This window comes from Cryptotermes secundus, unplaced genomic scaffold (genome assembly GCF_002891405.2).
Source record: "Cryptotermes secundus unplaced genomic scaffold, Csec_1.0 scaffold343, whole genome shotgun sequence".
NCBI lineage: Eukaryota > Metazoa > Arthropoda > Insecta > Blattodea > Kalotermitidae > Cryptotermes > Cryptotermes secundus.
This window is the reverse complement of record NW_019729214.1, coordinates 1,710,631-1,733,676: the sequence shown is the minus strand read 5'-3', so window position 1 is coordinate 1,733,676 and position 23,046 is coordinate 1,710,631. Positions and strand designations below refer to the sequence as shown.

The 23,046-nt window shown below is 41.0% G+C and overlaps 1 protein-coding gene across 3 annotated transcripts in view; it reads right to left on the bottom strand.

Moving 5' to 3' along the window:
• Window positions 1-23,046, bottom strand: part of LOC111865418 (ecdysone-inducible protein E75) — a 253,048-nt gene that overhangs the window by 15,803 nt on the left and 214,199 nt on the right. For all 3 annotated transcript variants that reach the window (XM_023853432.2, XM_023853434.2, XM_023853433.2), the window contains exon 3: window positions 983-1,127. In XM_023853432.2, the coding sequence (XP_023709200.1) occupies window positions 983-1,127 (145 nt within the window). The remainder of the gene's footprint in view (window positions 1-982; window positions 1,128-23,046) is intronic.

Sequence of the window (23,046 nt, the reverse complement as noted above, 5' to 3'; positions counted from 1 at the left end):
GATTTGTATTTCAGCGTCATATTGTGTGTGTACAAGTCAGCGTTATGTTCAATCGCCACAATAACAAGTGAACGTACGTACCTAACCATGGCAAGAAATGGTCGAAACATGTGTAGCTATACACACTGCTGTGTTGACTGAACACGGCGATACTGTCTTACAAATTTGTTTCCCTTTTCCCTTCCTCAGTATTATAGAGAGGCAAGGTGGTACAGAATTTTATATTTGTGAACAAACAAAATTTGGAACTACTTGACCTACATAATGGAACATTCAGTGTGCGAATTCTTTTTTACATTGTCTCTAATACTGAAAATTTATCACCAAGAAGCTACACATAAATTAATCTGTCAAATAGATTCTAAAGGGTTCTGACGATGGTGTATAATAATCAGAATTGTTTTTTTTTTACTTTTTCCGTCGTACGGTGTTCTAAAAATTAGGAAACACAACGTTTCGGAAAGTGGATCTGTTTCCGTCCTCAGGTGAGTGGGGAAACACCTACTCTGTTGGGTTAGCTCTTTCTAAGTGTGGATATAAACAAGATTATTTTGTGTCGAGTGATTAAATATTGCTATTTACGAAGCGGTTCGTGTTAACAATGCAATAATTGAAGTAGCAGAGAACAGCACAGTTCAATACCTATATGGGACATACACGAGACATCTGTCTGGGCGCGCGCATATTCTAACCGAGTAGTCAGTCGAAGACTAATATATTCCGGGATGTTACACACCTTGTTGTCCGGTAGAAATGTAGCGATGTTTCGGAGGTACATAATGCCTCCATCTTCAGGGCTTAACCTAGGAAATTTTCTACCAGACTACACGGCATAACACTACAAAAGACAGTAATACTCCTCATAGTCACCAATGTGAGAACCTCAAATATGAGGAGTTCGTTTCATTGTGGGTCAGGACTTTATGACTCGTACAATTGACCATTACGTTAAACAGAGTGAGCATTGAAGGAAAGAGCTTACCGTCTCTACTCATGCCGACAGCAATGCACTTCTTCAACCTGCAGTATTGGCAGCGGTTCCTGTTGATTCTCAGGATTGAACACTGCTGATTCTTGGTGCAAGGGCGGTATTGGATCTTCTGTTGGATACTGCGTCGGAAAAACCCCTGCGAAGAAGGCGGAACACTAGAATCAATCTGATGATGTTCACAGTCGGATACACACTGTACACCACTATTCTTATTAAGGGTCTGTAGACTCTCTTCAGCACCACTATTGTCGCGATGAGTAAAATCATGTAACGATTCCGTATAGGTCATAATAGCCATGTCACTGTCATAAAGAAAACATCCCACGGAAGGGACAAACGCCTTTGGCAACTATTATTAATAAATAATATGGTCTAACACTCTTTCTTATATTCCAATTGTGTTCACTTGGAGATCTAGCACACTATATGCAGCCAAAGTCACTGTTCGCTTCCCTCACGGGAATTTATCTCCCTGTATTGATAAGCGTTGGCACAAGCCTCAGACCATGCACGTTGCGTTCGATCCGTGATAGCAGCCTGACTGAAATGAACTCAGCTTCAGCCAGGACTCGGTAAGGGAAGACGCGGGGAACAGAGGGGGACCGAGTTCATCTACAGTTAGATCGGTTGTGACCCAGTTCCCGGTCGTTCACCCTCTCTCGGTCTGTTGCATGCCCTGCTAGCAAAATGAACCGAGGCCAGTCCACGCCATGAAAGCGAGAGTATCCCCCCTCCCCCTCACTCATTTCTCTCTTTCTCTCTATATCCGTCTCTGTCATACTAGTTAAAGTCGGCCTGTAAAGAGAGACAGAAACTGATTTCGTCATTCTCGTTGTAAACTGCTGCTACTAGTGTGTTTGTGCGTGCGTGTAACGGTACGGTTCTGAGGCCTACATTTTCTCTGTCCTCATCTCCTGCGTCATTCGTTGTTTGGCCGTGGAGTAACAAAGTTCCATACCTCTCGTCCCCTTAATGAATTAGGTCAAGAAAATCCACACTGTGAAACTTTGTCTTTGCCCTTCGTGAATTTTTGACAAACAGCATACCTCAATACTCCGACACGGTTTCAAGTACAATACATCAACGTAACGGCACTTCCAAAAGGACAGCGGTGGTGGTGTTTATGCGAGTGTAAGAAAACAACTCATGAAATGAATAATATTACATTATAGCATCCTGTTGCACCTAATGTAGATTAGTGTTTTACACGCTCACGTCCAACATTATGTTCTATAAAATGTATTAAAATTTATTCGCTTTAGAAGTTTTAAAAGTCCAGCACTACATGCTTCGACTAGTGTGGTCATCATCGGATGTTAAAATTATTTGACGAGGAAACTGCCGTCTTCTGTTGTTGCTTGTGTTGTTAAATATATATATAGGTCCTCTTGGTGCGCATATGTTTTTTCAGTTGGTGGGTTGCATTCTTTCCCGTTGTGGAGGTGAGTTTTAACACCTGATGATGACCACATTTGTTGAAACATGTAGTGAATAATTTTACTACATTTTGTAGAACACAGTGTTGCAACGTGATACTGTAAAACACCTAATCGACACTCATGAAATGAAGATGTCTGGCTGCTGGGAACTAACGCTATGCAGTACGCTGAAAGTTCGGAGGAACACGTCACCTCCACCTTCAGGATGAAAGAATAAGGCAAGCAAGTTGTGGTCATGTCCTAATTGAGGTGTTGTCCTGACATTTACCTGGAGAGACTGAGAAAAACTATGTAAAACTTCGGTGGGGATAATCGATGTCCGTTGTTTGCTACCTCCTTCATGTTGATTTGTTGTTTGGATATTCTTCGGCATTGGAAATGAAGCCGACACGTTTCTCCGAAACGTCGGTTGATTTTCAACGGACTGTACAGCGTTACATCCCGAAAGACCACTTTTGTGAGAGCCTCAAGTCCTGCAATCTATCCCCTAAAATTGAGCCAACAAAACTAAGTATTTTGTTATAGACAAATGGGTCCAAATTCACAGGTTTGTGCAGTAACAGCCCTGTCACTAAAATAACTGGATTCATCTAAGGGTGGAAAAGTTCTGATCTTCATCATTACCACTTCCAGGATTGTCCTTGTAAGAGTCCTAAACATGGGAAAGAACAAATAACTAATTCCCATCTAGCACTGAGATTAAGAAAGAGGGCAATTTTACCTCTAAGTCACAATCTGTATACGATGCACATGGGATTTTTTTTACGGACAAGTCAGCCACGCTACTGACTAAATGGTGATCTCATCATTACATAACACATTCATGTCCATTACCAATATCAATTATTTCAGAATTGCTGGCTGTGCTCATAATATTAAAACCTACGGCTAAGGCGTGACGCGTTCTCGCTAAATACACTGTACATCTGCATAGCGATATTAATTTGAAGTAAACTGATACGTCATTGGCCCAGTCTGTAGGAATAAAACCGAGGATGTGTAAGAAGAACCGAAAATCATGTGCCCAGACTTCATTACATGATTATTATTATTAGCCACGGTATTAGCACTGTTACCGTTATAAGAATTATTCCTCGAATTACTGTTACAGAGCTTATATCTTAGATTAGACATGATCTTCATTTCTAAGGTTCAAAATTTCAGCAGTTAAACCTTTGCATAAATTTGGGCAGTGTTCCATTGACGTTTAAATCATTCCTCAGGTTCTGGTCCGAGTTCTTTCCACTTGAATCTCAAATGATCCTATTTCTAGGCGTAAGTTTCGAGCTGTTGCGATTTTATTGACCTGCGCAAAGTTCCAAGTCTTCTGTAATGAATCCGTGTAGTGTCGACCCTGCATCGAACCAAATTTTTTTTGAGGCCTTCTGTTATTACTCCTGTACTGCTAAGAACAACCGGAACCGCGCTGAATTTGATTGGGGCTTAGAGTCTGCATAATTTCCCACACATTTGTCATGAAACAGTACAGAGCGAAGTCTCAATCTGAAGCCTACTTTCCTTCCTTAAAAAAATGTATTCCCACCTCTTGCAATTATTGAAGCATTTGACCGATTTTCACTAAACGCCGTAAAGACATTATGCCATAGAGGCAACTCCAGCAACTCCTACAATCAGCAATAACAGCATGGTGGGCGTGCGAACTTGTGAAGCGCCAGTACCGTCGCTTACGTTAGGGTAAAGAAGTGATATATGGCAATAGATCTTGCGAAAGAATGCAAATTTTATTAAGTTGGTATTTTTTAAGTAATATAAAAACATGGTGATCGTGCGAACATTTTCTTTAGCGTTTCGTTCGATAGAGAGAACTCAGTGGAAGTAGGCAGGTCAAATACGGCAGAGATAGATTATGAACTCACATATGTGTTATGTGTGAAGTAAAACGTAAAGTTGTCGCTGTGCTTAATTAATTAAGCACAGGGACAATGAATTAATGAAGACGAATGGGGGAGTTGATGTATAGATCCACGTTTTTAGTGACGCCGACACTAGTTGGAGGTGGGTGGTAAGCTTCACGCCCTTGCCGCTTTACCCCGGGGAAAGAGCCGCCGGTACCCATTGGACAGGACGCTGTGTGAGCACCAGAGTCAGTCTGGACGCTGTTGCGTATTGGTTCTTAAGTAAGCAGTTGTAAACGTGTAAAACAGATTTAACGTATACGAGTCTGTATTTAAGCAATAAGCTGTTCACAGAAATACAATAGTAACAATAATACCAGAGCAATAGATTTATTGGACTAGAAACCAATGGAACATTAAACAGACACTATGAGTTATGATTGGAATTTCTAGTTATTTGACGTTATTTAACGTGTATGAAATTCTTTATTTCAGGTCTGGATTATGAACATGAATATTTAAATTATTTTCTTTAAATTATCTTAATAACAAGGCCAGGCAAGATACTGAGCAATCAAGTGCGCCTTGTATCTGCAACCGTTTTATCAATGTAGTATTTCAAGATTTCACAGCGATGAGTATGAAGAATGCCGTCTTCCGAGATGTGGCGTCGTGTAGATCTTGTGTGAACCGACGTTTCGGAGGAACGCCACCTGCCGACGCTGGTTCCCCGCTCGCGGATTTATCTACCCTGGATATGGGGGCGACGCGTTCTTCGGTTCTATCAATGTCTACGTCACATCGTCTAGGGAGACTTCGTAACTCGATGTACAATCATTTCAGGCTCGGTACGATTAGCGTGATGCTGCATTCAACCGACAAATTTTCATAAATTTCTCGTTGTAATTTCATAAAATTATATTTACTTTAACGAAGTGTAATTTCCTTGTCTTTATTGTACCATAAGTCTACCTTAGCATCCTCATTTGTTCTAAAAGATGAAACTGTATATCTGTTAGCTTCTCGAAATACTGAAATTGTCAGTTCACAATTGGGTACAGCGCGGCCTCGTTAAGGGTCCGTAACTGGGTGTATATTTCAAATTCTCATGTGGCTGTGTATCAATTTAGAGCATGTGCGTGCCAAATCCCCTGTCATATCATAGTGGACCATATTATCGTAGGGGGTCACTGACCGGACAAGTGTGGCAAACACTGTAAACACTACGTCAGGGAGGGAAGAAGCAGAAGAAGACAAGGAAACTACAGTATGTCGTGTTAGAAAACCGCACATTCATCGCTCTTAGAAAAGAAATGGATGTGGTGAAAAGCTTTCGTTATAGGTGGCAAGACTTCCTGGATTTCAGAATAAATGTCATTAGAATTGACGAAAGAGTTCGAACCGATCGCAGGTAAAATGTGGAACATACTCACCCATTCACCTGCCATACGTGTTATGGGAGTACAGGAAAACCAAACACATCCTCGTGTTCTTAGAATTCACTATTCATTTTCGACTTCATAAGTACTCCCACTCCGCCCCTTCCTACCGTTGACGTCACTGAAGTAGGGGGCGATACATGCAGTACAGTACACCTGAATCATGATGTATTCTGACGTCATAAACGGGCCGACGTGCTGATCGGCCGTCCTACCGCAACAATGGAGAGTCTGGTAACGTGAAGGCGCGAGCAGTGATAATCCTACGTTCATGTGAAAACTATGCATTCCGCATTATCTTTACAGAGATTTCTTCTAAATACTATACAAAAGTTCAGTTCGTACCTCACAGGGAACACATTACGTCTCTGCTACGAAGATCAACCAGTTAATGTTGGTTAGTGAAGCAATCCCTGTTTATTGTGGAGAACGATCCGAAACATTCTGCTCTCAGAATTAAAAGTTTTAGGGTGTTAATGCAGGTGGTATATATGGTAACCACTGGGCTATTTGATATTTCTTCCGCCGAACTTCGAACTCCTTAGATGCAATTACATCTCAGATTAAAGCAAAAAGTTATATAAAGTTGTTTTTATCGGTATTATGTTGGTCATTGTCTGAGGTATAACGCCGTGTAGTCTGGTGTAAGCCCACCACCGTTTAGGACGAACATATAGCCTGCATCTTCAGAGCCAAAAAGTTCCTTGCTTGTTTACTGTACTCGGAACTCCGCGGTCCAGTGGTAAGAGCTCCTGCTTCGCATTCGGGAGTTACTGAGTTCGAATCTAGATCGACATATCCTGACTGACTTTTACTGATTTTCTCTAAGTGAATAACGCGACAGTAGCTTCAAATAAGACATGACTGCATATTTTAAATTACCTTCGCATGCATCTTTCTGTTATGTCCTCCTTGAGCACAGAATACCCACTCGTCTTAGTGCCGAGGACGAGAATGGATGGAGCTTTCCATACACGCCCTCATTCCCTTCAGTGATGCAGTAGGTACAGGAACCATGAAACTAACTTAAAACCCTATCAAACAGATCATAGGAATCTGCTACATACGAGGAAGGTATTCGAAGGCTGGACTCCTTAAGTGTTCGTGTTTAAAATGTAAGTTTGTATCACAGGCATCTCCCTACCACTTTTTTATAAAGAACCTCGCCCAAAGGGGCAGAGGCACTCGACCCTCGCCTGTCACGACGTCAAACATCTACCCCCGTTAAGTTCCTCATCACTGAAACCGGAAGAATAACAGGCGACTAAAGATTTCTAGTGGCCAATAATAAAGCCGTGTGGTCGATTTAAAAGCAAGAGAGAGAAAGAGAGAAGTTTGGGTGAGCTGCGGGGTGAGTGACCAGTGACCGCTAATCCTACACCCGCCCTGCTCCACAATGCAATGTACAGTGACCGCCCGAGTAATAATGGAAGGTCATCAGAGTACGTTCACCTCGCCGCGGGAACGTCAGCTCACTCGCTGTTATGTTCTCTTCTTCGGTTCCTCGACCTCACTTCTCTCTCTCTCTTTCCAGCTATTACTCACTTTTGTTTTCGGAACTGAAAATCTTATTCTCTGTTACTTGTTCTACTCTTCTCGCAAGTACTTGGTCTACAATTCTGACCTCTATCCATAACATGAAATATTCTACACCCACGGTCTGCCGCACGTGCTTATTGGATGAGTCGAAGCTGAAACCAGGCATTTTTAGACAATTCTTTGCTTTTCTGTATTCCTACAGAACATCTTGCTAATAAGATGCGTCTCTCATATCCTTGAAGAAAGCAGTCTTCTGGGATGTGGCGCCGTGTAGGTATTGTGTTAACCGACGTTTCGGAGGAACGTATAGCCTCCATCTTCAGGGTAGAATAAAAAAGAAGAAAATCCGCGGGCAATGAACCAGCGTGAACATGTACTAACAGACTACATAGTTCACTCCCGTGAAAACCTCAAATCTTACATCTCATGTCCTTGTTTAATTTGTTTGTGACGAGGACTGGAAGATATTCAGGACCCGCCACTGTCTTTACAGTGAAACATTACAAGTATGGATGTATATACACATGCAGAAGTATGTATCCTCACCGTGATGACTCAAGCTCAGTCCAAGATCAAATCATGTGGGCTTTGTGTTGGATAAAGTGCAATGGAACAGGCTTTCTCCGAGTATTTCGGTTTAGCCTGCCAATTTTCATGTCATAAAATGCTTCAAATGGACCATTTACAGCCTAAGTACCAAGGGACGCAATCTCACTCCACCTTAAAAATAAAAGTAATAAATAGAAGTATCTATGAGTGATGCATGCATGCCTATCTGTATGTATGACCACATATATATATATCCCTTGAGTAAGTTTGCCTATATGTATATGTGTGTTAATATACCGTATATATATCGAGGGGTAATTAAATGGGACTTATGTTAGCGGCTTTCTGTGAAAACAATGTACAAGTAGGACATTAGGTAAATAAAATACATAAATTTCCTTATCAATCTGTAATCTTTAAAAATTGGAATTGGTCAGTGTTGGTATCTGTATCCAATTCTATATCACTGTGACACTTTTACATGACAATCCAGAAACCGGATGTTATTAGATACTAAGAACAGGGCAGAGTTATGAAGAAGTTTTATATCGCTTCAGTGTCTAATTCAAAGTGTCACAATTTCTATATATGTATTCTTAACTAAGAAATTTGATGATTTCTGTACATTGTAGTTGGTTGAGGCACTATGCTACAAGCCGGAAGGTCGTGGGTTCAAGTCCCGATGAGGTCATTGGATTTTTTAAATTGACCTAATCCTTCAAGCCGCACTATGGCCCTGGGGTCGACTCAGCCTCTAACAAAAATGAGCACCAGGAATTAATTAAATAAGTTTCCTGGGGAGTAAAGAGCAGCCGGCGCGTAAGGCTGACAACCTTACCGCCATCTTTGAGCCGATTGTCTAGATAATGTGGGACCCTCAACGTATCACAACCCTATGGGCCTTCACGGTCTGTTAGAGGGATAGCTTTACTTTAACTTTTTACTTTACATTAATATTCATATTTAATTTCTTATCACCTTCTCGTCTTTAGAGCATCGTTTCATTTCCAATGTACATGATCACTTTTAACAGAATAACGACTAACTGATCAATTGCAGACGAAAATCCCTGCACTAGAAGACACAACATACGAAAATATAATTTCAAAAATCTGCAGTAGCCTATAACTGTAGTTAATAATAAAAAAAACTGTAATGATAAACACAAGCATCAGACAAGGAAGAAAATGACGAAACCCGGTGAACGCACCCGTTTCGCTTTTATTTCCCGAGAGACTGAGAGGCCGAGTCATCTGAGGGCATTGACCGCGCGAAAACTGGGTCAACGTACTCGGTAGGAGCAAGTTAATGGTATAGTCAGGCTGGTATATACATATATAATGATAACGGTGACGTAAAATTGGCGCATGCTCTCTTTTTTCTCTTTCTTTCTCTAAGAGGGCATTCACACCAAGTCAGCGAATCTGTATCTCCCCTGCATGCCTCATAAATATTGCGATTTGAAGTAGGTTCAATGTTCCGTTCTGCTACCTCGCTTCAGTCGCTAATAAAACAAGAGGTTCTGAGGAGATACAAACTCAGGAGAAAGCAATCTCATACCTGCAATTAAAGAAAATTAAATCGGGAACATTGATTCAACTTCCAACTCACCTTGCTTGCCTCGACACACCGAAGTGATACACAAGAAAATTCTTTCATCTGTCTAGAAGGAAGAGTGCCGTGCTTGTGCGGCAACTTCTCCGTCCTGACTGTAATGCGGGCATAACGATCTCTCAGGCGTTAACAACAAACGATAAAGCTTAAATTGAATTGGACTGGAGCGTAACGGAACACTAATTTTATTGTCACATACGGAGTGATGTATTCACGAAACAGGGGAACAGCAACTAGACCTGTGTTCGTTTTCAGTTCTTCAAATAAACTGGGCATAACAGTAATTACACTGTGTTATACCTGAAAGATTAAATACAGCCTTTAGCGAGTTCAAGGTAACAGAGATGAAAGTAGCTGATGGAAACGAAGTTAATCTTATTTGCGCGGAGGATATACGTAAAAATGAATCATGTACTTCCTAATCTTAACTCGCAGGAACCACACTACAATGTCCAGGGAAAGACACCAGATACACTGCCACGAAGAGGCAACCATAACCCTGGGACTAAAAAACCTGCGAGTTTCACGCTGCGACTACTTTCACCACGAGGAAAGAACCTCTGATACTTGCTGCTTAAGGTATATCAAGAATAATGTTCAGAATACAAATGCTATTTGTTTTCACTGCTTCAAATATAATGGGGTGATTAATCACTCACTCATGGAGTGAGGCCTTCTTGAGAAGCCACCGATTGTGCAGCTCCTCAAGAACTTCCCAGCATTTTATTGAACCAGAAGGTTCATTAACATGTTCAATCCAATCCATACAATCCCATCCTAGCTCTCTAAGATCCATTTTAATATTGTCGACCTACCTGCGTCTTGGTCTTCCTAGTGGTCTCTTTCCTTCTGGCTTTCCCACCAATATCTTACATGCATTCCTCTTCGCCCCCATTCGTGCTACATGCCTCTGCCCCCTCATCCTCCTTGACCTGACCATTCTAATTATATTTGGAGAAGAGTATAATTTATGAAGCTCCTCATTATGCAGTTTTCCCTAACCTCCCGTGATTTCATCTCTCTTCGGTCCAAATATTCTCAACACCCTGTTCTCACACAGCCCCACATTCGAGGTTTCTTGTGATCTTTGATAACAAGCTTATTTTTTTGATGTGAAAAGTTGTTAGCTCCACGCCCAGCCCCCAAGCTGGAGGACCATAACTTGTCGACTATCCGCGATTGCTTATTCAATATATTCGTTACTGCCCTCCATATCTGGAGAGTGTCTCCTCCATCCGCAACCTGAGGACACGCCATGCCGTGGTGGCAAGGGACCCACCTAACATGGATAGAATGGTTAATCCGACAAAACATTAAGTTATCTAAGATTTGAGGTTTTCACGGCTGTGACTACGAGTATGAAGAAATGCCGTCTTCTGGGATGTGGCGCCGTGTAGGATATTTTGTTAACCGACGTTTCGGAGGAACGTATCGCCTCCATATTCAGAGTATAAGAAATTCGCAAGCGATGAACCAGCGTGAGCAGGTGTCTGTCTGTTCCTCGCTCGCAGATTTTTATACCCTGAAGATGTAGGCATTACTTTCCTCCGAAACTTCAGTTAAAAAAATACACGGCGCCACATCCCAGAAGACGGCATCTTCAACATTAAGTCAAATTCCACTTCATTACAAGGAAATATTTCTTAATTAATTAAAGTGTTGTTATTGATGAAAATTTGTAATCAATTTCACATCACATATTTTTAGATATTTTCCACAGTCTGACTACAATTTAGCAGTTCTCAGAGATATCGCATTGTGCTCACTAACCGAATGTTGCTGAGAATGATGAGTTATCTAACTTATGCTGGTATTTCCTCCTACACACAGGTTCTTGTGGTCTCATGCTCAACATCACACTACTTCCCTGCCATAACGTAAGTACAAGTACAGCTCCAGTGGGCAAATTTCCTCCGAAAACAATTGAAAATAATATAAGAACATTCACCCGATTCTAATTCTACTCTCCTCATTACGATGTCTACAGTTAATTATGTGGCCAAGAAACCTCTGTATAACGAACCCTCAGGTTCGTCATTGCCACTAGATTACATAACCAGCAAGTTCTTAAAGTCTATTTACACAAAATCCATTTAATATTGCATTTCCATCTACTATCTGGTCGCCCAAATATCCATTTTCATTATTGTCTAAACTATGTATTTTTCTACGTCTTGATTTCCTATGCATGCAACATGTTCAACCCATCTCAATCTCCTTAATTTCAATATTCTATGAATGAAATGGAATGCGCATAGTCCGGACTAGTAATGCATCCCCATTTCTTCAAACAAATCTTACAGTCATTTTAAATCGATCTCTTAAATGCGCATCCTTAATCGTTTCTTAAATACGGGTTAGTATGTTATGTTTACAGACTTACATTTGTCCCGACAATCGGAAATATAAACGTACTTTTCTCGCAACGACGGAAGTGCATTCAGTGCAAGTGGTGATGGAGGGGGCTTCAGTGCCAGGTCTGCTCTGAGCAGAGCAGCGCGGGGAAGTACCGTTATATCTGGCTGAGAGTCGGCAGTCAAGTGGCGACTACCGGATTCCTTGAGCGCAAACGTCACATCCGCCAGGCAACAGGGAAAATGGCGGCAATCAGCGAGTGAGAGAGGTCGTTCACCCAGCCAGCGTTTGCTCGGTCACCTAGACTACCTGCTGCCCACACAGTGCAGACACGATAACCGATATTATTAGGAACACATGAAACAAAGGAAGAAAAATGGCTCATTGCTCCAAATATCTACTTACTGTTCCATTCATCCATTACAGCTACAGTCCTGTGCGTTTATGAATCTCAAAAGGGATTATGAATGCTTCTTTGAGAAGAACCCAAGTTCTGATAAAGGATATAATGGAACCTCGGTATCAATGCATATGGAAAACAACATAAAGTAATTAATTGGGCCTAATAGAGAAGTCCACATTTTAAGTAGGTTCCTTTCCTGTCAATGCCTACGTGGACCGTTACAATGAAACCGTTGCGAAATTGACAGACTCAGTTGACTAAATGTATTAATTCTCGGATTTACGGGATGCATCAAGTAATTTGTTATTTCACTCACTTCTCTTATTTATACAATGTCAGTGATTACTTATGATTATAGCGAGTAATTATGATCATATTGATTAAATATTTGTGTTTCGGTAAAAATGAGGGTTCTTCACACAGCACGTAAACTGCAGGGTGGAATTAAAAAGGAACCTTTTCCCTTTCGTCTCAAGTTAAAGATTATGCCTCATCAGAATTACTGGGGTTTTGGACTTCTTCAGTCGTCCGGCATTTTAGAGACAAGAAAATGGATCTTTTTCTGTCCTCATGTGAGGGGGAAGACACCTATTCAGTTGGGTCCCTTAGGAAGAGTTAACCTCGATCATGGTCAATCAGTCAGATTCACACAGCTATTTAATCACATGAGATCAGGTTAATTCGGCGGGATATAACAATAAAATATGCAACAAAATTGTGATAGAGCACGCACATGCGTGGAACTAGGACAGAAGAGGAGGCAAAAATTGTTGCTACAAATTTAGCTAACAAAACCAAGTGCATGAGCCCCAGTGCAAAGAAATTGGAAAAATTTTTGAAGACAAGTATTATCTACCGTCAGCGCCATTTTTGGAGTAAACACTCGAGAATGAAACCTTATGGAAACCAATGAAGAGTCTGTCACGTCATATCGATCTTCTCTGTGAGTTTGTAACCTCATTGTTGACAAGGGGGTTCCAGGGGGGAGAAATGGCCAGATTGGGTTGGCTGATTGGATTGGTTGAGCATGCCGTATGGGCCGATTTCTTGTATTTTCTATACGTGTTGTTACTTTCAATTTCCAAAATCCTAGCATCATCCCATCTTAGTGGCTCTCTTCATATGCGCGTTGGGCTAATTTTGACTTTTTCTACAAGATTGTGCTTATGTTCACGGATCCTCACGGCTAGAGGTCTCTCAGTTTCGCCATTGTACAGTAGCTTCTCTCACATTCACGGGAATACTGTAGTTGCACTGTGCTGTCTGTTGAGGATCTCTTTCCGGCCTGGCTTTCATGAGTGAACTCGTAAGAGTGTGTTTATTATTGAATATCATCTTATTGTTGTATCGACTCCCTATACGTTTGAACTTCTCAGAAACACCCTTCACATATGGGATGTACAAAGAGTCCTGGGGATTTGCTCTTTATTCGGACAACTGCTACCTTTGGAGTTAATGAAACCTTGCGGATAACCGTTGAGCTGGAAGTCACTTCTCCGGCTGCTGATTTCACTAACCTGGTCCTGTCGTTCTTGGCATATTGTGGAAGATCTGTTGTGCAGACTCCGAATCAAACCTCTTTTCACATGCGGCGGATGGCTAGAGTTGAAGTTGAGGTACCGGCCAGAGTGGGTGGGTTTCCTGTAGACTTTGGTGGCTAGTGTCGTCTCTTCCCTGCTGACCAGCATATCAAGAAAGGAAATTGGACTGTCTGATTCTGTTTCCATGGTGGACTGGATGGACGGCCTTAAAATATTGAGGTGGCTAAGGTAATCCTGTAACCGCTCTGGAACATGAGGCCAGGCCACAAACGCGTCTTCAGCGCACCGGAGCCACGGCGACGGTTTATGTTGTGCCGAGTCTATAGCTTCATGAAGAAGTTGCTCACAGTGGGTGATAGGGAGCTTTCCCTAGCCATGCCACCTTTCTGTTGGAAGAACTTGTCGTCCACCTAAAAATGTGTGGTTCTCAGGTAAACCTCCTGCAGCCTCATGATGGCTTTGGTCTGCAAGATAGACTGTCCCGCCAGTGTGTCATTGTTGTGGAGCTTATTTCTGGTGACTTGTAGGGCTTCGTCGACTGGAACAATGGTGATAAGACTAACGACGTCAAAACTAACGAAGGTATCTGAAGATTGATGACTTACAGACTTCAACAACTGTACGAAGTGTCCCGAATTTTTAACTAAGGATTTTCCAACAAGAGGACCTAATATCTTACGGAGAAAGCCAGCCAGGGCATAGCAAGGGGAACCAATAGAACTCCCTATAGGCCTCAGGGGAATGACTTTTTTATGGATCTTGGGAATAACAAATAGATGGGCAGGTTTGCTGTGGTAAGGAGTCAACTTCTGTTTTTGATCAATATGAAGCTTGGAAAGGAGTTTCTGTATTTTCCTATCAACTTTAGCTGTTGGCAAGGTTTCATAAACCCCGAACTCCAACAAAGTGTTCAACTTTTCCTTTTATTTAGATTCATCAATCACCAACGTGGAGCTGCCCTTGTCTGCCTGAAGAATCCTAATATATTAGTTGAGCCTCAAAGATTTGACTGCTTTCAACTCCTTTGTGGTCATGCTAAGTCTGGAAGGTTTAGGCTTCTCTAACATGGACCTGATTTTCCACCTGAACTCCGTGCCCAGGTCTGTGGAAGCTTGGAAACAACGGATTCCACAGCACATGCCATATCCAGGTTGGAGTGTGGATAAGTTATGGAAAAATTCAAACTTTCATGAGAACTACTTCCTCCGCCTCTCTGAGAATGTGTTCGGAAAGACAGAGAATAAATTTGTTGAAGGCTGATGCTGGGTAAGCCTATTCTGTTGATTACTGAGAATGGAAAATTTGCGAATATGAGTCTGCTTTTGCTCGTTAAAGATTTTCCTAAATGAGCTTTCGACAGCCTGTTCTCTGCACTTGTCTCCACACACATAGTTCCGAGACTACGGTACGATATTCTGTTTATCAGTGCATAACTTTACAAAAAATAATTTTTTATAAGTTTATAACTTACACTTAAAAGAAGCATTCGGAAAAAGAGAGAATTATAAACAAGACAACATTAATATTAAATACTTATTGCAATGAGTTAAAATATTGTAAATATTTATCATGTTAAGAACAAAAATATGAATGATCTTATGTAAAATTACATCTTAATGAAATATATATTTTTTCACAAGTAGACCGAAAAATTCAGATGGGAGGAAGCTCAATTCTTCGCATGTTTTCAGAAGGCCACTGTTGGTTGTGAATATTCAGTGTAGGAAATGTACGCACAGAGAAACAACCCGTTCAGTTACCTCGAAACGCGATAAGACATGTAAAAAGTATAGTAAAAATAAAACATGTTTCACTTTTCCCTACGTTGTCTTAGGAACATTTCTAGCTACAATAAACATTTAACAATTTATGATCGAGATATGCATAGAAACACAAATAGATCTTCACATAAAAGTAGCTTTATTTTTATTCGATTTCAATAAAAAAAATGAAACTCTTCTTGAAATTTGAATAGAATGCCCCCAATATCAAACTTCGTAGCGTAGTTAAGGCACTATGCTACAGGTCCAAATATCGCGGGTTCGATTCCCGATGGGGTTATTAGATTTATTTGCCCTAATCTTTCCAACCGCAATACTGCCTCAGCCTGACAGAAATAAGCACCAGGAAGCTTCCTGGGAGGTAAAGGGAGGGGGGGGGGCGAGTAAGGCTGACCTCACCGCCATCTATGGATCTAAAGTCTATACAATCTGGGAGCCTCGACGTCTCAACTCTATGGGCCTGTTACAGGGACAGTTTTGCCATTATCCGCTTTGTTTTAAGAGCGTTTTGTATGGCTACTGGCTTTAGCTGATCCAGTTTCGACCATATGTTTCCATCTTCAAGAATGGTAGCGGCGATCCAGTCAGACAGCTTCAGCATTCACTTGTGGGTCAGGCTGGAGAGACGGTGCGCGAACCAGTATGCCAGCGACCCAGCGACCCCCTTCCCCCTCATTACTACCACGCTCCAGCCATTGTATTCTCTATCAGTTTCACTTCCGCAATGCCAGTGACTGATAAAGGGATGATACCTCAACAAAATACCTGGAATTTGATTCGTGAACAGGCTAACCTTGTTACTCCCGTGCCTTAATTTTAATCCCTACTGCAAATAATTTTCAAGTATTTCAAAACATGGTGCTAAAGAAACTACCTGGTCCCATGAAAGGTAAGAAGGTATGATAATGTGGAAGTAATCGCCTCATATTTCTATAATTCAGCCGGGACTTGAAGCTCCAAGGCCTCACCTGTGTGTGATGCAGAAAACTCGGTGCAGATGGAAGAATGTAGAGCTGTTGTCAAGTTTTCGTTTGAGCATCAGATGGTAATACGTGTAGTGGCGAAGCTCAGACAGTCAGACTAGAGCCAGGAACCTCGTAGCAGTGAACGGAATTGTTAAGTAAAGCAACAATTATCGTGACTGTCGGCCAATGTTGTTTCGAGGTGGATAGTACTCAGCAATGATAGGAGTGATCATAAAATCTCGTCCAGATTGTACACCGGTGAATTCAAAGATTTCACGATGGGTTATATAGGTGTTTACATCAGAGAAGACAAGGAATACGCATAGAATTTTGATCAGGAAATCAGCTGGGAAGTACCCACTTGGAATGTCGTGGACTGGGAAGATGATATTAAAAACAGAGCACGGACAATGACGATTCCAGGCGACCTTTGCCGAACCGGTCAGCACAATAATCATGCGTACAATTAGCATTACGAGTGATGGCTGCTTTACTGCTCTGATAACCGTGGCTCTGCCAAATCTCTCATACCAGAGCAGGACAGTACAGGAATCTGAACTCAGATATGAGTAAGATGTCTGCCGCTGTTTAACAGCAGACGGTGAATCCATTTTGGAGGAGGGTGGTGGTGGGGGCGGGGCGCCAATGCATGGACGAATCGCGATATTTTTATTATATATAATTTATAGAAATTTACAGAACTTCATGACCTTAGAAAAGTTTCAGCATCTCGGAAAACTGAAAGTAAAGTTAAAGTTATAAGGTTTGAGGTTTCACTGCGGTGACTATGAAGAGAGCCGTCCTCTGGGATATAGCGCCGTGTAGAAATTGTGTTAACCGACGTGTCAGAGGAACGTATCATCTCCATCTTCAGGGTAGAAGACAAGAAGAAATCCGCGAGCGAACCAGCTTGAGCAGCTGCAACAGACTGAGTCCAGTCGAGTAAATACAGCCGTATAAGAGAAGGAGGGAAGTGAGTGGGGCTACATAGGGAAACGGTAGAGAGGGGGAGGGGGAGGGGAAGGGTCTGGTGAAATAATCAGCAGGTAGCAGGCCAGTGTTGTCTCTGTGCTTAAATAATAAAGCTCCACACTGTGAAGACGCATGGAGGAGCGGAGTTGTGCTTCAACCATTCGTCACCTCAACACTAGATGGGATTATATTTAATATAGTTCCTCATTTTTGCGTGACTACGCAAATTTATCTTCTTGAGGGAAAATATTATCAGGTCCAAACCCTCGTCTTGTTCATTATACTATGTTTCTATGCGTTTCGTATCGATTTATGTTAGAAGAGAAATTATGGCATTTGTACCCTTAAATTTTAATGTTAGGAAACGTTCTTATATGTACAGGAATGAATTCATGAACCATTACAGATGCTAATGACGTATTCATATTTATATTCCAGACGCTAAAATTTCCTGATTACAGACAAACGTATGCATGAGAAATTAGCAAGCCTGTCCCTAAAATATACAAAATAACTGACGAAACAACAAATGTAATTTACTACATAAGCTAAAGAGAAAACAAGCCTTATTTCATAATTGCCACACTTCGAGGCCCTGATAACATATATTTTCTCTGTATTTTGATAATATGAAAGCTCCTTATCTGTACGATTATGTGGCCAGGACGTTTGTGATTCATTAACATGGCGTAAGCTACAACTTTCTTTCCTGCTATTTATGCAGAGTTCAGAATTATTACAATTAGTTTCTGTTTTCTCTACGTGACGATACGAAGTGAAAATATAATAATGAATAATACCTTTTCATAATCTTATCTCCTGCTATATTACGTGAAAGCATGTTTCTTTGAGTTCGATACAACAAAACATACGGATTCGTACCGGGTAAAAAGTAGATTTACTTTTTTTAATGCCATAAATACAAGATTTTAAATTATTATGAGGCTTTCTGCTACGATTTGCGAAAAGAAAACTTTCCCACACCAGTGTTTAAATACTTAGCAAAAGCAAACAATAGAACAAATTCAGTACAGGTTTATACCTCTTCCAAACGCGTTCTTTGCGATATAAAGTACCTCATATCCTTGACGTTTATTAATTTACGACGTAAATCTTACAGCGATGCAATTCAAAGTTCTTCATGTGTTTGTTCTCGTTTCACTAAACACTCAGACTCGCATATTTAAACATAGCAAAACTACTAAACACTAAATGTTTTACTTTGTTAAATATTCAATATGCCATGTTTTTTTCAATTAAAACTTGTAGCATTAATTAGCTATTACTTATTTAGTTCACGTTCATTTTTTCTCGCAGAATGAGCTATTTGCGAGAGCCCAGATCAATTCTATTTGAGTTACGTACAAAATGGGGTCTATAGCTTAACGACACTTGACAATTCGTAATGTATACTTTAGTATAGAATTTAAATGGATTTCCTCCAAAGAACACAATAAATATGTACGAAATAACACAAAAGCAATACCATCCCCAAATCCTTGAAAATATAATCCTAACTTGGAACAATAATTGATTTTATCGCCTATTATTGCTGTATTTGTGTAACCAAATTGCATATCGGTTACCATATGCAGAGTTCGAAATCTCTGCATCAGAAATCTAACTTTGCAGTACAGAGATTTTTGGGTAACTAGAATGTATTTTTAAGGAAACACGAGTCTCTAAAACGTACAGAATAAGGAAAAAGTGGCTGGCTTTAATGTTAGAGGTACCGAGTAACTGTATTTTAATTCTGGAGGGAGTGCAAATATTTGAGTGACAGTAAGTACGGATTAAACATGAATTCCTTCAATGGCCAAAATGTAATAGCGTTCAGTGATAGAATTATTAGTGAATAACAGAAAATAGGACATGCAGAAAGACGGAGCCTTGACTAATTTAAGGTACCACACAAGTATTTACCTGGATACTGAAGAAAACCACGTAAAATTTCAGTCAGGATAGCCAGCCTGAGGACAGGAATCAGTACCAGGTACATTCAGAACACGAAGCGTGAATGCGATATAATTACACTCACTTTAAATTAGTTCTGAAGAGTATTTATTCGTAATTATACAATAATTTCTACTTTCCTCATAGACCGGTGAATAAAAAAAGTAGTGTATTTAATCCCTGAGAGTCTGGTGTCAGCAACCCAGTCCAACTCCCTCCCCTAACGGAAGACCTTATCACAGTGACAATGCGTGTATTTCGTACTGGACACGTAATCAAGTGCAATCTTAATTGAGGCAGAGTCTATCTTTTGATTTCTCGTGGATCTTCTCGATTTTTGCATGCGAATAATGAAAATCTGCCTTGAAATAGGACAACCGCTCTTTCCCACTTCATATAATCCTCAGATTACATTAGACGATCATAAACTCCACAGTCAACCAGTGGATACACACATCCTCACATTCATATTCACTGTCTTGCATCAAAAATGTACTTGATGGATATCTTAACCTGAGGACGCAGCACGGGACAGGTTAATTCGTCTGCAAATAAACTGTCACGTGTTCATGGTTCCGTGACTAATAATAACGGGTTTTGGATTGGATGACTGGATTCATTAACGCCTTCTATTACAATCGCTTTTAATCACAATCAATCTTCAGCCGAACCCTTCTTCCTTGACTGTCTATGACTCGCTCCTTTCTCGATTTACGACTGGTGTACTTATATAGTCTCAAGGCGGATCCATAGAAAACACAACCGTTCTCAGCAATGGATATATTCGAACAACATAGAAAACACCTCTTCCTCTATTTTTATATTTACAGCACGGTACATAGCAATGGAAGTTGTCCGATTGTTACCTGCGTATTCGTTGCCGCGGGAATGTTTTTGCCGAGCCGTTGCCCAGCAATGGGTCTGCATGTCACAATATCAACAAAAATGAATTTAGTATGAATGGTTAATCAGCGTAAATGCTTTTAACAAACTTTCTGTATTCGACAAAATGTAGAATTTCAAGGAATTATATCTCAGTTAAGTGGTATCTGTCTTCGAGAAGACCCCACAAATTAATATAAACTTCTGGCAATAAACGAGCTCTTAGAAAAAACTCCCGGAAGTATCACTGTACGTATCAGCAAACGAAACGACGGAAAATAGTAAATCTAGTTGACCGATTGTTTCACTTTGTATTCCAAGCGCCCTAGTTCGGGAGGGAGTGACCTAATGACCTAGTTCATCAGCGCCACCTGTCGCTACATCTCGCTACTAACAGACGGTTTTATCTTACGACGGAATCAACCAGAACTACGATTGGATCAAATTTCCGCCTTCTCATCTCCTTCTCAAAATGGCAGTTCAGATGGCTCTTGTGTTCGTTTATGGTTTTCCAACCGTTGGCGTGTGATGGACAGTCGTGCACTGCACAACTGTTTTGTTCTGCTGAAGAATACTCAATAACAGCAAACAAAATTTTGTTTAGAACTGTGTTACGAAAATACAATAATTCGTTGACGTTTATTAATCACGTGATAGTGAGTTGTACACGTGTTCTCTGGAATGAAAAGAAGTTATGCTCTTAATTGGTTTTATTGGAACTTCGTACTTCGATATATGCGTACATTAACGTGCGTAATAAAATTTTATAGCCCAACTTCATGATGATAGGGATTGATAATTGTAATAAACTGTGAAATTCCTACGTAAGGTCGGTGTGTGTTGGCAACACTTTAAATGATCGAAATTCTTTAAATACAGTTAACAACTAGAACATATAAAGCCAGTTCTCGGAATTACTGTATGCATTTGCGCTTCTATTCTTTTATGAAGCTTCTAAGACAAAGAAAATTGTTCTTATTACACTTCATGGAGAGATAAAAAAATATTTATTCTTGTACGTACTAACTACAAAACAGGCCAATGAGAGTACATGTAAGATTAACTCGAACCAATCAGAGAGTGGCTTACTTAGAAAGGGAGAGTTTACGGGGCGCCACTGAAAGGTAGACGACCGTTCGACCGAGTCGTGAATCCAAGGTCGTTTGGATGGAGAAGTGATCTTTTAAGATGACGCTGCAACAGCAGAGATCAGAGCCACCCTAAGACAAGGGCGCGTTCAGTCATTTTGTCACTCTCTTACGATTGGCCAGGGATGTGGTAGATAATATTAGTATGTTTGGAGACAGGGTGTGTTCTATTGCTACACTCCCATCCTAATTTCTCATACATAGTGACTCAAAACGTAATTAATATTTCAACAGACTTCGCCATAGTTACTTTTGAATGGCCAAAATTTAATGGCTGTCTAATTTTGACTTCCCTCATGGACAACCCCAGGATATTTCCAGGGGGAGGAGGAGGGTAACCATGAAATCTGCTAAGAAGCTAAAGTTTAAGCCGTTTAAGAATATCTTCATGGATCGCTCTAGAGTTTTGGGTTGAATCACAGATGATGCCACATATAAAACTTACTGTAACTGTAGGTATTAATATTTCGTAATTTCCGCCTTTCAATTTTTACTCTTTTGAACAACTTTTGAGGACGGCAGGTGCTTGAATTCGCCTCTGCGGGAAACCCATGTTTCTACTTGCCACAGACTCCAATGTTAAAAGCTCCGTGGTTTTAGTCCGCAAGCGAACTAGCTCCTGATTACAGATCCAGAGGTCCGGGTTCGATTCCCGGGCTACCAGATTTTCTGAGAAGTAGTGGGCCTGGAACGGGGTCCACTCAGCCTCGTGAGTATAATTGAGGAGCTATTTCAAGGGAATAGCGGCTCCGGTCTAGAAAATCGAAATTAATGACCATAGGAATTCGTTGCGCTGACCACGCGACTCCCTCTATCTGCTAAAGTTGGCACTAACTTCGTCGACAAGCGGCGGTCGCTCGGTCGGTCGACTCCAATATTCACAGCGAATCTCGAAACAACAAGGCAACAGGTTTCGGTAAAATGTTCTTGGGGGTTGAAACGCAAATGAGGTACTCATGACGTGAGCTGTTCGCCTTCACTCTGAAGAATTAACGAATGGAACATCTGTGCCGCGCAATAGCTCAAGCGGTTAGTCGCTGGCTTCCCACCGCGGCGGCCCGGGTTCGATCTCGGGTCTGGTCAAGTGGGATTTGTGGCGGACAAAGTGGTGCTGGGGCAGGTTTTCTCCGAGTACTTCGGTTTCCCCTACTAATCTTCATTCCACCAGTTACTTCACAATCGCCCTCACATATCATTTGGGGCTGCTACAATAGGCCAGAAGTGGCTGCAGTGCAAGGGACTTAGTCCCAACCCACTAGCAATAAAAAAATGGAACTTCTACGGTATGAAGCAAAAAAACAGGAAATGAGAAAATGGTTCAGCTCTGAAGTGGGTTCTGTTTCTGGGTGATAACACCGTGCAGTTATAAGCTGCATTTACGAAGTCTCGGAGAGATTTTTACTTTCATTGTGGTTACCGAAACGTCGGTATTATAACCTATATACACATTGCGCTATCACCTAGAAATAAGAGAATGAGGACATTCATTTCTGTGATATTTACATTTTCCATGAGGCAACGACTTCTGAATGTAAAGGATAAATAAGGCAAATTGTCTTTATGCTTAACTAATTAAGCATTATGCCATGAAGGCTTATGGGGAGTGGATGTATAGAACC